General features: G+C 41.8%; 1 protein-coding gene across 1 annotated transcript; it reads right to left on the minus strand.

Moving 5' to 3' along the window:
* Window positions 1-1425: 1425 nt before the first annotated feature.
* aif1l (allograft inflammatory factor 1-like) lies at window positions 1426-16967 on the minus strand. The gene is made up of 6 exons (XM_035391815.1): window positions 16784-16967; window positions 16555-16616; window positions 12249-12315; window positions 8670-8711; window positions 7563-7725; window positions 1426-3277 (listed from the first exon to the last, which is right to left on the minus strand). Exons 1-6 carry the CDS (start codon window positions 16806-16808, stop codon window positions 3190-3192), a joined length of 447 nt encoding a protein of 148 aa, XP_035247706.1. The 5' UTR covers window positions 16809-16967; the 3' UTR covers window positions 1426-3189.
* Between the last annotated feature and the right edge of the window lie 1065 nt (window positions 16968-18032).

Genomic DNA, 18032 nt, shown 5'->3' on the forward strand with positions numbered 1-18032 from the left:
TTGTAATCTTTTACTAGGCTTTGTGATTATCTCAGATTTTACATGAATTTCAAAAATGGTATAAATATTTTGTTACAACAAAAGAAAGTGGCTTTTGTGTGGACCACACACTATAGCCTATCAAAGATCCTACCACTTTTTGACATCTCATAGCCTGTCACTGTTGAAAATACAAAATTCAACTGACAGCAAGAATCCTCTTCAACCACACCTGCCCGATTCATCATTATCCATCTCTAGTGGTGGGGATGACAGTAGCATGTCATTATGCCTTCTGTATGTTGTAGAAAAAAATACATAGTACTTCTAATACATAAGTGCATGAAAAATGTATTCTGTCCTGTCAAAAATGTTTTAAATTAAAACTCAATGTCCCATAATTCAATAATCACATTTAACCAGATACTATACAGATATCAGATTTTAAGTGTTTTGTTGTTCCAGTATTAATGTAACTGAGATTTATATTGTACATGCCAAAGACATGATTAGGAGCAATGCTCAGGAAAAACGTTATCACTTGTCGAGCCAAACTGATCTCCAGTTATGAAAGACCTATAAATCACAGTTAATGGTTATTTTTCTTGACTACTCAGTTTCTCAGTGAACCCCAGATGCAGCATTGGACATTGTAATTGACCCACTCACTCAAACTCTTGCTTGCGTCTCTAACCTAAAAAACCTGGATTCCGACCCACACCGTAAGCGTGTGATCAAAACTGGGGAAAAGGCCAAGGTGTCACTCCTGACTTTCATACTCAGTGAGACATTGTGATTGCCTGTCCCTTCTCCTCAAACCAAAGCCAATGACTCCATGATCCACTGCAAAGTCCCTCCCTTCTCTCCTCTGTAGAGCAACACCGCAACTGTAAACCATTTCTTTAGTTTTCAAAAACAGCCTTCCTCACAGCATACCCTTTAATGTTTAATAGGACTTCACTGCCAAAATAAAAACAATTCAAATATTTTCTACAGACTTGCTCAATATGATTTCAATACGGATCTGACAATGCACTTCCAAGATATGATGTCATACAAAGGATAAATACTTTCCTATATTTTTGGGCAGAAATGGCTCTTTTTACAGGTAAGGGTGTGTATAGCTGTACTATACTATAAAAAGTGTGCATTCTAAAACAGCAGAACAAAAAAGTTTGCGTTTCAACCCTGAAGACAGGCCATTTCTACGTTTGTTTATCCAAATACCATTTTAGGACATGAAGACTAGGCCAAAATGTTTCGGAGCCAAACACAATTCAAAAATTCCCAAAATACACAAAACACAGTTACACAACACACTACTACAATATAAAATGTTTTCCTGAAACCTCTTAGCATATACACAGAAAAACAGAAATATCCAGCTAAAAAAATATTTCCCACAACAAAGCATTTTCTCAAGAACAACAACATACACAGCAAAAACAAGTTTGACTGTTACAGTAAGAACTTTATTTCCTTTGGTGTTTTGCAAAACATACGCATCTTACAGGGTAATAGACCTGGTACTAAACAAGTTAATTTAATACTAATTACTAAAATAAAATCAAACTATCATTAAATTAAAAATACCTCGCTAATAAATTACAAAGCACTGCAGTTACTGTTCTGGGTTTAATACAAGTGAGAAAAAAGAGGCACAAAGTAAAATAAATCTCTATACAGATGAATAAGTATCTCCATGAACAGAGCAGTGAGTCAGTTTTGACACATTTGGGTGATGACAAAGACAACTGAGCTATAGAGATAGGAACGCTTTGGAAGGGTGGGGTACTGCAATGTGTGGGATTTACATTGTGGCTGTACAGATGGAACTGCTATGTCAAACTATCGGTGGAATGTTCTAATCACACCCAACACTTACTTTTAAACAGATAGGACAAACTGATTTTGAATCCCCTCTCACAAAACAAACCAGATGGTCATTTTGAAAGTAATTAGTGTTCCCACTTGTTTCACTATCCATTCTCCATAACTAAATGAGCTCCATCTTCAGTTAGGCACTTTAGCTGTAACACCTTTTTTCACATGATACTTGAGGACTAGAAACACAATGCTGAGGTATAATGTCATCCTAATCCAATCAGAATAATCCATCTGTAAACTAAAATTGAGACTTTGCTGCACTATCAAAAAACTGTGGCTACAACATGGGTTCAAACATTATATCAGTATAACCCCCATACTTGCCACTTAAAGAGTGTCTGACCTTGGCATGAGACAACTCTTTCTAAGGTGAGCACATGCTAATGCATTTAGGTCACCCAGCAAAGGAAAACGAATGAACCTTAATCGCACCCGATTCTGGCCCACAACTGTGACCAAGACCAAAGTGTGGGGTGTTAAAAATGTGCTTTGTGTGAAGCAATTAACACTATTTCTACACTGCGCTTTTCAAGCCTGCCAACCCTACAGCACATAACTCTGAGGTGACATAAAGACCATTTCATTTGTATGTCCACCAGTATTCTCTTGGCACTTTCTGCATTATGGAGAGCAGACAGACTGGCCAAAAATAAGTTGAATAAGCGGAGAAGGATTTGAATCCCGTAGTGGAAATCCCACGCAGTGCAGAAAGCTGTCAATGAGCGGGTCCCTAGCCTGCTGGATTTCCCTTACTGAGGCTGTGCAAAGCCCACCACTCCTTTAAGCTGCTCCATAATGTGCGTTCCCCTTCGGAAACCAGCGATACGCATGTCAGTGGAGCATAAGCCTCATGCCTCAAGTAGAATGCAGGATTACATATACACAAGTGCTGAGAATTACACATTGTGGACATCAAACCCCTTTTTCACCAGCAAACTCCACCAGTAGTGTTAATCTACACTCACTCAGACTCAGTTTTCTTATCTTCCCACAATGTCACTGTGCAGCTTTTTAATAAAAAAAACAGGGGTTTACTGCAAGCTGGAGAATGGTCATCAAAAATATTAATTTCATCATCCTTAATATAAATATATACATTTGTCTTGTCATATAAAAGCTACTTTGCATTACTTCTTCACAGTAAATATATATGCTTTGCCACACCTTTGAATGGAGAAAGAACCTTTCGCACAACAGTTCTCCTCGAGTCTGAAAGCCTGACTCGCAATAAGGCTATACACTCCTGAAAGACTGAAGACTCCTGCTGGAACTGTGGGCTTTGGGGTGATCCCTGGTCCCCGAATCCCTGGCACTGGTCTTCATCTACGGCAGGCTGGCAATGTCCCTCTTGGGCGGGGGACCATCTGGCTTACAGCTGCCCCCGTTAGCCTTGTCCTCGAAGATCATCACCCTGGAACAGACACAGCAATTGGGTGGGAAATCCAAGATGTGTCACACAGCACCACATTCCATAAGGGAGTGGAGGAAGAGGGAGAGGCTTCCACATCCTGACAAACTGGAGGGCAGTACGGATGACACAGCAGTTGCTGTAACCCTCAAGACTGAACTTACAGTCTGATGCACTGACAGATGAACATGTGCATATTGTAAATCTTGTCAGATTCAGCCTCGGGAGCTGTTAGCAAAACAACACATGCAGTGCTTGAAGGTTTCAGTTTTTTACTACATTTACTTGCATGCAACAGTACATATTTTATTCATTTGAATCATGATTGCTGCACATTTCTGACTTGTTTCTAGTCTCCAGTTACCAAATTTACTGCACACAGTGGGCACATCTGGATTAGATTATTAGGTTTTGCAACTTTTCCAAGGTGTATTTTGAATAGATCCCAGCAGCGATCTGTCCAGCAATTTATATGAAAGGTGCCTTGTTTCAAATCCCACTTGGAACACTAGTTTAGCAACTGAGTATACAGGCACATCGCATATTTTTCCAAGCTGAACCCAAGAGGCAAACAGCTCATATTATGACTAAGAGTGGATCGTAGGCTCCATGGCAATACTATGCTACTCAGATTAACAGGACCATTTTTCACTGATAAAGGTTATGTCACTAAGCCCTTAAAACCGATAGTCTCATTACCACCATGCATAGACCTTCTCTGTACCGATGCCGATCTGTTATCAGACAACTGTCAAATCTTCTTGAAATGCATTTTATCTCACTAGTGTAGACTGCAGGAACCATTCCTTCCTAAATGAGTGCACGGTGTAGGTCAGGGGGAAAAAGGCTCCAGATTGAAATTAAATATGATTTTTGGTGCCTAACAGCTGCGAGGCCCTCTGCAGATGAGCTCCTGGACGTCCCGCTGCGTTAATGAGGGACTTGCTTCTCAACACGGGACGCTGCTCTGCGGGCGCTGACAAGGTTTATCCCTGAATGACAGAGAGGGCAGACAGTTCTATTCAAAGCAAACGTCTTTACTTTCCTTTCTTGGCTCACCTCTGCAAAGCTTCCGTAAGCCTGTAAGTGCACTGATCCCCGCAGATAAACTAGCGCACAGGAAATTATACTCCCTTGTGAAGAGCTAGCCGAGCCTAGCTCATCTACGGTAAAACACTTCTCCTCGTTTCTCAGTCTTCCCACACTGCCCTGCCTGTGCGTAGGATCCCACCTGCTGGCTAAATCACCACTAATCAACGTCCTGTATGACAACTTAAACAGGTTTAATGCCCTCGTCAGGGCTGCGAGATTTCTCTCATGTCCAGGATTATCTGGGTGGCTAGGCATGGTAATTGGCATCTCAGGATTTCCTCTGCCACAGGCTGCTTTTTCTGCCAGTCCCTGACAATCTACAAGCAATAATTAAAGTTTGAGAGTCGGAGGAAACTTCCCCCCAACCAGTACCCCACCTCCGCATTCCTTTGCCCATTCCTGAGTGCTCTACCCTCATACAGTCGGTAATACTAAACTGAGGTTTACAGAGCTGGGTTCAACACTACGCTTGACATGACACTTGTATCTTATCTGTTGCGGGTTCATTTACACTCTGCTCGAGCTTTGTTTTATAAACTCTATTAAGGTCTTTGCAACAAAGACAGGATTTGCGTAGAGTCATTGTGTGCAAGCAATTAGTCTGTACTCTGGCACTCAGTTGGCAATCATGCACAATGAAGTCCTCCACAAACCCTCATTTGTTAAGACTGAACTTATTTTTTCCTGTAATTACAGAAGCCTAATTGTCCCTTCAATTGATCCATCCCCTTTTTTCTTTGTGCGGGAGAGAAAATTGAAAGAGAGATTGAGTGTATGTGAGAGAGAGGGGGGGGGGAAACCCCAGTTGCAGATTTCTCCTGCCAACTTGGAGGGCATCCAAACTGATGCCAAGCACAGCAAGAGGCAGCAGAAACAAAACTTTTTTTTTTCCAGTTTGCAGACAAAGGAGGTTTAAGGAGGCAGCATTACATTCTTTCTCTCACAGCACTATGGAGCTGGTGAATGAAGCCTTATCTAATGCAGGCAAAAAAGGAACTGAAATTGTGCAAGAGGAAAGGAAAACCCTGAAGCCAGGATTAGTCCACAGCATGACATCTAATATTAGGATTCTGCACTTGAATTCACAGCATTATCCTCTGCCATGCTGGGAGGTACACTGAGAGCTGTGTGCATTTGTGTTCAGCATGCTTGCGGATAAAATGATCCAGCATTAGCATTCTGTCGATCCGCAGATAAGATTTTAGTATCAGAATCAGAGCACGATGTAAATGTGTCCTGCCAATGTCTTCAATTTGCATATTACAAAAGGTTTCTGAAAATGCATCTTCTAAAGGTTTTCTCTTTGAAGGCAGCACACCAATTCTTTGCTTGTTTGCAACAAAAAGCCACAATACTTTTCATTATATATACCCTTCTGGTGTGGCTAATGGGGAAAACTATGAAAGTTTTCTGTCAAGTAAGCTACCACAAGGTTATGTCAGAGCAGCACTCTGCAGTTGTGTTTCTTTTCCCACGTAATTCATGCTCCTGTTAAAATACTAGAACAACCAATGTTCCTTCTTACAGTTCTGGAAGGACAAACAGCATTACAAATCAGTTACGTAATTACATGAATCGCTTATAAGAGTATCTACTCCCTTCAGTCTGTCTGGGGACAGGTCGCAGTGAGCTCATTGGTCGCGAGTGATTCCACCAGTTTAGGTGAGGTCATCCTCATTTTGCCAAGTCAGCTGACAGGTTGAGGACCAAATGGAGGAGAAATAATGAATGGACATGGGATTATACAAGAGGATTTGCCCGATATATGGTCTCCACAGCTTGTACACACATAACAACTGATACGCCATAAAGCAACACACACCTGATGTTCCTGACATTTAGGGGCCCAAGCACCAAGGATGCGTCGGACCCCTATTGTTCTTGCTCAGATTCTTCTTATTTATCTTCCACCCCTCGCTAAATTTTCACTCCTTTCCCATACTCAAAAACTCACAAATTTGGAAGGCATGCACGGTATGGCTGCCAATTTATTATGCATGACACCCATGTAAGTGACACTCTAGGTGGCACTAAAGCATATTGGATTTTCTGCCATTTTATATTTTTTGAAAAACCCAATTCTCACCAAATTTTCCATGCGTGACCTACAGCACGTTGCTGTGTTGCTGTATTATTATATGGTATTGTACCTTATCAGACCTGTGTTTTGTAGTTGACCCAATGACCTTCGGTATGTACTTATTGTACATCGCTTTGGATGAAAGCGTCTCCCGAATAAACGTAATGTTAAATTGTGAAGGAAATTCTGATGCATCAAAAAATGGCCTCAGGACTGTAATTTAAATTGAGAAAAAAATGGCTGACCTCACCCAAAATATGTGAATGGCCACAAATGTATGTTATTTGCAACAGAACTTGCATGCTAGATAGCCACATTGCAGATGACCATGCAATGGCTCGCACTGTAATACTACAATACTGCATTTGCCTTGGCAGCAGGAAGAGATCAGAGACATGGGTAGGCAATAAAATATGAATACATCAAAATAACCCTTTTTATATGATCATCACAAATTTGTTATTTATTATTTAAGTAATAATAATAATCTTGTGAAGTGTGGGTTATTAGCTGGTGTGCGGTGACACAAGTTAGCGAACTAGCATATTTGTGTCACCTCACAGCAGTTAACCGCGTAAAACTAAACTAGTTAACATTAGTTACTAACTCCAGCTGACAAGTCTATTTCAGTCGTGATGTGTTCCTCTCTGTACGAAAGTACATTACATCGTACTCCCCCTAAGTGGCGTGGAGAACTTTTGTTGTATCAATTGGTTCTGCAGCGTTTCTCCTCCTTTCATCGATTCTTGATTGATTCTGGTGCATGCACAAAAGTACTTAAAGTGCCAAACCAGAATAATTACATAGTGTATTCATTAATATATTTGAATATGTGCGTTGTCCTGACTGAAGTGCAATCATGCTTGGATGGAACAAAACCCAAAAACATCACTGGCAATCTAGGGCCAGGGTTGCCTAGTCTGCCATAATTTTTGCAACCTAACATGAAACAGACCATGTGCAACAGAAATGTTGCAAACCTGGATCTGTGTTAACAAAAGTGTAGCCAGTGGCCACTCTCCAGTCTGAAATATAATATGGGGACCAATGCACCTACTCCTCCTCACATGGCGTAACTCACACACTCACACACACACACACACACCATATACTCACAGCTTTAGAACAGCTGAGCGCTTTCCCAGCATCATCTTGACAAAGTCTCTGTAGTTGATGGTGTCACTGCTGCCCCCTGTCACCTCTGAGATCATCTTCTTCATCTCCAGGTGAGTCTTTGGCACTCCCAGCTTCTCCATCATCCTTTTGAGCCCCATCATGTCTGACACACACACATGATCATGTAAAAGCTCATCACGCATGCAGTATAGACATGATCACAAAAGTGAGTCAGTAGTGAATATGCATGTTCAGTTGTTTTTCATTGCAAGTCCCTATGGGGAGCCTCTCACACCATCATATTCACTGTTAGGCAAACCCTGAACTCCCAAGGCAACCTATCAACATCAACACGTTTTTATTGAGATTCACAGATTACCACAGCATTTTAAATGAATAACACGTACAATTATTTTTACAAAAAAAAAAAAAAGCCTGCAGCACAGCTAGAAAACATTATTTAGCACACTTTTGATTCATGTATTTAACACAACAACTCACACTGATTCAAATAACAGCTCAGTGTTTAGGTTTCATCTAGAAAACAATGCAACATGGAATTATGGTGTTTTAAATGACAAAACTTTACCAAACCCTTGAATCATATTAGTAGGCAAGTGGCACTGAATACACACAACTGTGAAGTCACACTGTGATTAATTAAAGGATATCAAAAGAAGTCTACAACTTTTCATTGCCACCTGCACTTGTTAGATTGGATTGGATTTTATTTGAAGTGAATATACACACATTGCATGAAATACATTTTGGAGACTTCTTAATTTTCTGCAAGGCAAATGGTGTTAATAGACTTACAGATCATGGCCATGTTCTGGTTTTTATTAGTGGGGACATTTTCACAAAACTACAGATGCATTTAACAACTTGAAAGGATTCTTCCTTTATGACTAAACAGAACAGAAACTAAAATGATTATTGTACGATCCGGCACATTATTTTGTGGATATACACTTTTCATTTCTTCTTTTGTTGGACAATCAAACCATGTCCGTTTAGGTTTAACACACAGACATGCTTGTTCTGAGTCGATGCATCAATGTTGCTCATTTTGTTGTGAATCAATGTGAACAGTGATCATACACTCACCAATCTCTCCCTGGTCATTGAGATCAAATTCTGCGTATTTGCCTGAAAGAGAGAAAAATATGTATTTGTTGCCTCGCAGTGGACACTGGCTACAGACAGTGGTGTGGGGAAGCTTTGGGACACATGTTTCTGGGACAGATCACAGCAGGGCCGGTACAGGCTGGTCTCCGGATGGGAGACAGTGGCAGCCTGGGCCAGCCGTTCGGAACCAAGCGCTGACGATCCCGCTCGTGAGCTAACGGGCCGTCGGGAGCCATCGAGCAGTGAGGCTAGTCAAGCTGAGCAGAAGTGAGACCAGGGGAAAACAAGCCCTGGAATGTCCAATAGCAGAGTAGCAGGGAGCTCAGCCACGCCCTCCCCCCCCCCCCCCCCCCCCCCCCCCCCCGCGCCTCCGTGCACTGACAGCAGAGAGGTGAGCTGACGGGAGGCATGAGAAGACAGAGCCAGCTGCCCGGCAGGTGGGCCAGACAGGCTCAGGGTAGGGCTGACAGGGGAACAAAGGCAGCGGTAATGAGCCCTCAAGGGCCAGACTGTCCTGATCAGAGCCATGGGTAACGTGTGAATGAACGCCCTCTCACACAGGCCTGTGCAGAGTGAAGGGACTGGACACACGAGAGAATCAAAGTTCTTCAGTGCTAAATATTAAACTAAACTTGTACAAGTGTAATTCACTTATAGAGTGGCATTACTATACAAATAAACAGGAGTGGTTAAAACAGTAATCGATTATTATAAAAGTGTGCACATTTACATTACTTAAGAACTCACAAGAAGACTCCTTGCAAATCATGTTGCTAGACAGTCAAATTAACTATGTTAACGAGAATGTATTTGATTCTCTTGTCATGTGATGTGGGAAAAACTGTCACTGCATTTCTGTAGAAGAGGTTGTCAAGAGTAATGTCACTCCTCTAAGCAATTAAAGATGTGCAAATTTTTAATTAAAATTCACAGAATGACTTGGTAAGCGAATATTAGAATATTATAAAGTTTTCTAGGTGAGTCTTAAATCTTAGTAGCTAAATGATCTAAATGACCATTCAGACTGCTGACTGAAGTAACTTTGTAAATGACCCACTGATGCTGATTTCAGCAACTGCTTTGGGTGACCTCGTCAACATTCAAGCCAAATTAGAGCAAGAGGTGGGGACAAATTTAATAAAAAGAGTTCATGCAAAAAATAGCGGCCCCGACTTGTTTATTTGAATAGCAGTATCGCAATATCTAGGGGATGTTTGACCCTGTGGCCTATATTTTATAAGGATGTTGCGTTATGAACACTTTATTTCAGTATCTCTCTCAGCACTTCACACAAAAGTCTGAATTAAATGCTGCATGTTTAGGTATGATGTAAGTAGCGGAGACACACTCCAAATAAATTACTTGGCAAATTAAAATGTCTTTCCCCCTTTATCACTTCCCTGTGGCCTACTGAGCACCTTGTTCTTAGCAAAACATCTTCTGTCTGCGCTGAAACTCATTTTACTACAGTTCAGCACTTCAACTTACTATCAGTAGAGCTACCTTCAGAATAAGTGCATACAGCACGTGGCTGTGAAAGCAGGGGAGACTGGAGTGCTCAACACCCTCCTGAAGCTTATGGCTTTCAAATTTAAACAGAATTATGCTGCATTTTTTGCCTTACACTTACTGAAATCAATCCATAAAAAAAGTTACTTGATAATTCTGCTTCAGTATGTGCTATACAAATATGGTCATAATGCAACAAAAGTAATGAAAGCTTCTCTTCTTGATTAAATAAAAGTAAATATTTAATATTTTAAGTAATTTTAAATATTTACATTTTTCATCATTATCAATAGATTGCTATTGCTACATATCACTTTTCATTATTATTTTCTGCTGTGATAATGTGATGCTGCTTTAGCTGAAGGTCCCAAAAGAAATCTCATAAATGTCTAACCATGAGAAAGCTAGACCGTTTCCCATCCATTCGTCCGTTTCCGTTAACAGCGCCTGGCAACTGAGCTGCACAATATCCTCATAATTACAATGCGATCGCCTCCGTAACAGTGGCATTTGAAAGGCAAATGGTTCTGAAGGCAGGAACAAAGCACACACTGTACAGCACATTCAAACACCCGCTCTCAGTGAAAAACAAACGTCTACACACCGAGCATGCAACACTTTTGAAAGGCGGCCGCTCCTGTTTGAACCTGTTTTCTACGGAAGATATTTCTTAGGTGCCTTAATTGAAACACAATGAGCTGCTTGCCAGGCACTCACTCTCTGTGCCTAGTGGAGCTATTAAGATAGATCACTGGATTAACCCATAGCAGGCCTGGTTACAATGGACAGACTGTTTAGAGGCAGACTTGAGCCCTGTAACTGTGTCACCGTGTGAGCTGGGAACAATGCCAATGTTGTTAATGAACTCTGGGCACAGGGCCCCCAAATTCCACCCTGTCCTATCACAAGGAGGGCCTGTGTGTCCCCCGACTGCCCCTCCTCATTCGCGCAGGGCTGTCCCGCCCACAGGCCCCTCGGCCGAAAGCGCACACATCCGTCGCGAACAAACAATCGCTTCCTCGGGAGGAGGAGTATGAGTTCCCAGAATTCTCCTCGCTCTGGGCCTCTCTCCATCCTCAACGGTAGATCTTTTCAGGTGAGCACGGCGAATGAAACAAATGCAATTCACACATCTGTGGTGGGGGTAAAAAGCTGTGGGAGGAAGTGTGCTGGCTATGGATTCTCTCCTCTACTCTTCTTCTTCCACCCATTCCTAAAGTTCTCATCTAGCTACATGCTTGTGAGCAGCTTACACCAAGAGCAGTGAGAAATGTGCTGAAGCAGAGAGACTATTCTCCTGAGGGTGTCAGCCTTTCCTTTTCTGATAAATATCCAAAGGAAAAAAAAACATGGCTCCAGCCTCTTTCTGCCCAACATACTGTTTACATTCTTGTCTGCAAAGCTGTAGGTAATCATCATAAAATATATGCACTGGGACGATGGGGGTTTGCCTTAAACCTCAGTGTGTTTTTTTAACTAAATCTGAGCCTGGTAACCAGGAAAACCGCGTGTTCTCACTGAGTCATGGCTAAGCAAATAAACAGGAAGAACCGCAGCACACGTCCAGCAAATCTGACGTTCTGCATTCCTTCACTACCACAGCTGCTTTCCCACTGCAGGCCTCTTGGGCCAAAAAAAGGCCAGACCTACCCAGCAAAGCAGGGGAAGGAATGTTTAAATAAATTATTCAGTGTACAAGAAGGAACTAAAGCTGCAAGAAATCCCTTGAATGATGTAGGCTTAGGGTACACTAACCCCCAAAGACTCACCACTGTGCCCTTCACCACAACCATAAACATCTGTATATGGACAGATGAAAAATAACTGTTTTTAGGATCTTCTAATGAATATTTCCTATACTAGTCTTAGCTTTTCATGCAAAGTAAAGTCTTTTGAAAATACCTATATGCTAGCTTTTCTAAGTATTATAAACATTTGGATGTCATCTGAACTACTCCTATGCCAATCAGCCACCATGCCATACAAAGAGCAAGGTACTGCAATCTAGTGGCAGTGCTCTAGTCTAGGCCTTCCAAGCATAAAAGTTACTTTTAAAGGAATCCAGCTTCTCGGCCAGGTCTTCCTCATCACTGTACTTTTGGTCCTCAAGGTACTCCTGCAGAATAAATAAGGGAAACAAAGAATATGTAAGAATATTTGACATGCAGATATATGTTCAAACAGAAGGCTCACATGCAGCTGGGGGGCTGGGGGCTTGGAGGAGCTTGTGGGATTCATGTGTCCACCAGGAAGGGATGTAGTTCTTCAGCCCTTAAGCCACAGTAACAATCAGTTGAAACCCAGTATGTTTCTCTTTATCAAGCAGTGTGTAAAAGAGCTCTGCTTTCTGTGTCCCTGGTCCCATTTTCAGGGCTATTTGCCTTGTTTTTGTTTTGTCAGCTTAGCTTGTGCATTTGAAGCAGGATAGAAACGTGACTTTTAATGAAAAATAAGCCAAGAATGAGGGCCTCCAAATGTGGAGTCAAACCATTCACAGCAGCCTGTGTCACTCCAAGTGCCCCAGATAGTACCCATGGCAACAATGGGGGAGGTGGGGGGGGGGGGGGCTGTTGAAACACACCTCGCTGCAATGCTAACTGCTCCCTCTCTGTTGTCCTCATCAGCACTGATCTCTGAACAGGGATCGATGTCAGAGGTCAGTGCTGCAGAGGAGTGAGGAAGAGGTGTGGAATGCAAGCAGTGTCAAGGTCATAAATGCTGAAGAAACATTAACAAGCCACTCTGCTGTATGCCGTAAGCTTGTGCCAGCCCTGAGAATGTCAGACTATGAGACAATGGCTGGGGGGGGGGGGGGGGGGGGGGGGGGCATAGTTGTTTCAGTAAATTGTTATCTTTATGACTGGGCACTTTTGTACTTTATAGACCCAATGCAATGAAAATGAGCTTCAATACCACCACTGATAGGGTAGGTTTGGTCTCATCAAAGTCAGAGTCAGTGTCACTTTCCATGTAGTTCCTTTAATGGGATGTCTATGAGAAGTGAAACTGTAAATACTCATTATAGAAGGAGCCCAACCTCTTAGTCCGCTAACACAGACCGAACAGACACTGCTACATAAACAAAGGACCAGAAGGAACAGGCCTAGGCTAATTATTTTAAAATCCGTTTGCTTTAATCAATATTAACACTTGCACCTGTATTGTCTAGTCATGCTGCTGGTATGAGATCAAAGGACTGGCTTGTTACAAACATTTCACATAATAGTAAGCTAGCCAGCAGCAACTGTTTGCACTTGGAGACTAGGCTTTATCTTCAGTGAGGGTACTTCACCCGCAAATAAATAATATTTATATACACAGAAAACTGGTATTAAAATAAGGCAGAGGCTCTGAGAGTGGAACATTTGGTATTCCTCAACACAAGCACAAATTCACTCTAAAATGTATAGCCTAATACTGTGTTTATATGAGACTGAAGACTGGAAGCTCAGGTACTCTTGAGAAGTGGACAAACACCACACTCACAGGGCTTCCAAACCAAAGTTCACCAGAAAGAGCTCATGCACGATAACAGCAATTATTGCCCAACCAGAGCAGCGTACTCAAGTCCTTGCAGTTTCTGGGTCGGCCTGAGGGCTGGACTATGAGGGTGCTGACAGGTCGCCAGATGACATGTCAAATTCCCCCACTCCCGAGGAATGGAGCAGAGCAGAAACAAAGTTATGTGGGAGTGGTGTAGGAGACAACTTTGGCAGGAAAGGAATGAACTATTCATTTCCCAGCAAAAGCTGCACATTGGTGTGAGGGGGATGTCATGGCCGACCTCTCCCGGAGCACTGGTATTATCATGAAACCACTGGATGAGGGCCATGTGTGCTGGGAGCCCAGCTAACGTTCATCCTGCAGCAGATTCCTCAGTTTATTAAAATAGTGAGCTGGCTGCTCATGTGGAGCAGAGGCAGTCAGCAAAACCCAAGAGAGATTCATGAGTGGAGCCAGAGGTGACCTGCATTTCTGAGGGCTTCAGTGACTGAGTGAGTGAGTGAGTAAGTGAGCGTGTGTCTGTGTGTGTGTGTGTGTGTGTACAAGAGTAAGCTATTGTGTGTACAGTGGTGTAAGGGTATGTGTGGGATGTACTGACAAAAGAAACCATTTCAAAAGTAGCACGGCCATGAGCCTGAGTCAACTTAGATACAAAACGACTGCAACAGCAAAAAAAACTGCCACAGAGGGACCTTCCACACAGAAACACAACAGGCTCAAGTACTGCAAACACAGAAGCTACTGCCCACATATATCAAAATAATGTCCTTAAAGAGCCACACCATGTACTAGTGAAACCTAACTAGGGCACACAGTATCAACTGCTGCAAATATTAAATCAGCAAATGTGGGAATACTGCTCAATTTCATGATATTAAGATACGGGCTGCAATAATACCATTGTGGAGAGGAATCACATTTCACAGCCACATAAACTTTTACGATATTATGCCACTTATGTTAGAAGCAAGAACAAGTGAAGAAATGTGTAGCTTTTCTGGAAGTGACAGTAAAATAAGTGAAGTACACTGCACTTAGATGTGCACAATCATGTGCCCTGTTCTCATCCTCTTTATTCTACCTCCACAAGTTTTTCTTTTATAAGTAGGCTAGAAGTTGCTGCAGCGCACTGCTTTCTGACAAATGCACAAGTTAACTTTGTGTTTAAATCCTATCAATGTGTCCTTGCTTGCCTCTTGTAGCACGCTATGATTTTGGTCTGTGTGAGGTCAATTTTCTGGTTAAAAAAAAAAGAACTTCAGTCAGCAAACACACTGTGACCTTCATATGACTCTGCAGCTGTATTAAGCAGTTTTACTTGCCTGCAAACTGGACAAAAACTCCACCACTTCACTGAGGCAACAACCCAGTCCAAATCTCTGTTTAAAAGGGTTTGTGTAATGTATTCGCTGAACAGATTATCCTATGCCATTTAAGGTGACATTAACAGTTTAGCTGGGGTCAGCTACAGTGGGTTTAAGGTCCTAGTCACCACACAGTCCAGTGTAGGCCTAATTATGACTGGTGTGATGGGAACAAGGGGTCATTGCATGTTTTCCCGTGTTGCATTTGCTGTCCAGCAAGTTACATCATGTCTTTAAGTAAGTGTTGCTGTCACAATGTAATCGGTCTGACTTGACCAGTGGACTGCCAAAACATGACACAGCTAAAAAGTACAGAAGCAACTCAGTACTCCGAATCTAAGTAGGCTATATGTATCTGGCTGCAAACCAGTCAAATATACATAATACATAAACACTGATCTATCACGGGTTGTCTGTCAACATTCTTTAGGGTACGTGTAATCTATATTTTTTCACGTCAACACACAGCAGCTTTATTATATTCTAATGTATAATAATGTGCGCTGCTGACCTTCATACGTGCGTGCTATTGTTGATCCGTTTGTAGACATTGCTGCTTACGAGTAAGCATGTTTAAATAGCACAAACTGTTCCCACCTTCTATTCACTGCGAACTGATTTCCTCAGCACTTTAGCTTCTCATGAGACCAAATGGCACAGGCACCGGCCTCCTTGTCAAACAGCCAGCCCCAGGCTGAGAGCAGCTGTGTGAGTAGCGACAAGGAGCTAACTGGTGAGAGACCGGCTCAAATGGCGTGCCACACAACCAGTCCACACAATGGTCTCATTCTTCCATTGGCCACCTGTTGCCCCTCTGCACACAAGGAGATGACCAGCTCTACAGGGACTCTGGTCAGTACAGTCAAAGGTAGGGGAAGGTTTAAACCACACAGGGATCTCGCTTTCGTGCGATAATGTAAACTGGGTCAGACCGAAGGGTGGGATACACGCTTCACTTTTCTTGCTAAGCGTGCTCCACAAATGGCTTGTAGCTAACTAAGACAATAAATTCTGGATTAATGCGTGCTCCATCCAAAAACCCGACAGTTGTGACATAGGCATGCAACAATTGGCCAGCTAGTACAGTTAGCTACCCTCTTAGAATGACGGACACAACTGCATGGAAGTTGGGTTGCAAACTCACGTTGGAAATATTACTGAATTACGCGCCAACACAATTTGCATAACAAGATGCCATATTAATAACAGATTTGTTGGAAAATTTCTTAAATTCGCCAGCGAACTGATAAACTAGATTGCAAGGTTTGATAATTTATGGAGCCATCTTCTGCAGTAGCTGGTTTGCCGCTTTCTAGTTACCCAGTCAAAATTTTAGCTATAGCCTACAGGAAGGAGATAGCGGTGTAGCTATGGAACGCCGATGAAAAAGCTGGAGAGCGACAGCTAGCTCACATTAGCAACCAAAAGCTAGCTTTCATATAATTATTACATTTGCAAATAACTACCAATCGAAGATTCACCCATACCTTGTTGATTTCTTCCAGTTTATCCCTTTGTTGGGCTTTTAGTAATCCAAACGTTTTCCCACCTGCAAAAATATTCTGTTAAAAACACGAAATTTTCAGTTTGAATATCATCCACCCTCCACTATGGGGCTCTAACCTTAGCAGACATTCCCATGGAAGTCACTGGATTAAACGTTCCTTTGGCTAGCTGATTAGCTATACAATTTCAGTAGTTTTGTCTTTTACGTACCTTGTCGATTTTGATTTGAAGGCATTTTGTACGCTTTTGCAAAGAAATTGAACGAAAATCACAAATTCAGCTAACGCTCCTGTCTCCCCGCACTTCTCCTCCTCACACGGTTCTAAACCAAAACGCACGGGTCGCCAGGGAACGGACACATTGATGCTCCGCGTGCTTGTGGATATCGTAAAATCTATCAGCAAACCCCGGTGGTGTAAATTGAAACTACACCAAGAAGTCACACATCGTTTCACCGCGATTATAAACGGGGCCGTACCATCGCATATTAAAAAAATGTCTCCCAAATTGATGTTATGCATACTTGTTTATGTTTACCAATACATCATCTGCAGCCTCTTTAGAATTATTCGTAATATATGCCTCTATATGGTTAATTGAATTCAAATTATTTCTTTTTTGTGATATTATTGGTCTTGTTATTTCTCCTCTGCTGATCTCTGAAAATTAAGTGATTGAATGAACCACGTTTTTTTTTTTTTTTTCCAGAACTTTACTCAGTCGAGCTGCTGTATCTTCTGCTGTCTCCTAAAACTAGAAAAATCTGTTAGGAATAGAGAGCAACTCCTTTGGGAACTATATGTGTTGTCTATGTTTAGTTCTCTGATTAACCAGTTACATTCAATAAGCAGCAAATTAGTATTTTTTTTTTAAGGAAAACACTTAGTGTTCTATAAGCAATCCTGTAGGTTCACAGATTTATTATAAATTAAAGGCACCGTGTGGCTGAGTCGTATCCCTCTAATTAATTTTGAACAATTGATATAAAAAACAGCAAAAAACAAAATCATACTGTTTAATGAAATAACACAGATGGCTGTAAGTTGACATTTTAGTCTAAAAAAGGTTTTAATCATGTCCCCATGTTTTGTTTATTTTGTGGATGACAGGGACACAGTAAGACCCTTTCCATTGCCAACGCTAAGCTGTATCAACCTGGCCACGTAATTCTCTGTTTTGAGTTTAATTGGTTTGTTATTTCCTCCATTTCCTCCTATGCTAATGTGCTGTAAACTTTATGGCACAAAGTGGTTGCTGTGCGTCACTCATAAATGTAATCCAATATTATCTGGATGCTATCAATCACTCTTTTTTTGGAAGTTTAATTGCGCTTTTCTCTTCATTTGTTTTTTTCTTCCTTTCCAAATTTTTCTGCTTCATATGGAGAACAACACAGGCTCATATGCTGACAAAATTATAGGCCAAAATAAATGCATTGCTTGATAAGACCATAAGGTGG

Source organism: Anguilla anguilla, chromosome 14 (genome assembly GCF_013347855.1).
Source record: "Anguilla anguilla isolate fAngAng1 chromosome 14, fAngAng1.pri, whole genome shotgun sequence".
NCBI lineage: Eukaryota > Metazoa > Chordata > Actinopteri > Anguilliformes > Anguillidae > Anguilla > Anguilla anguilla.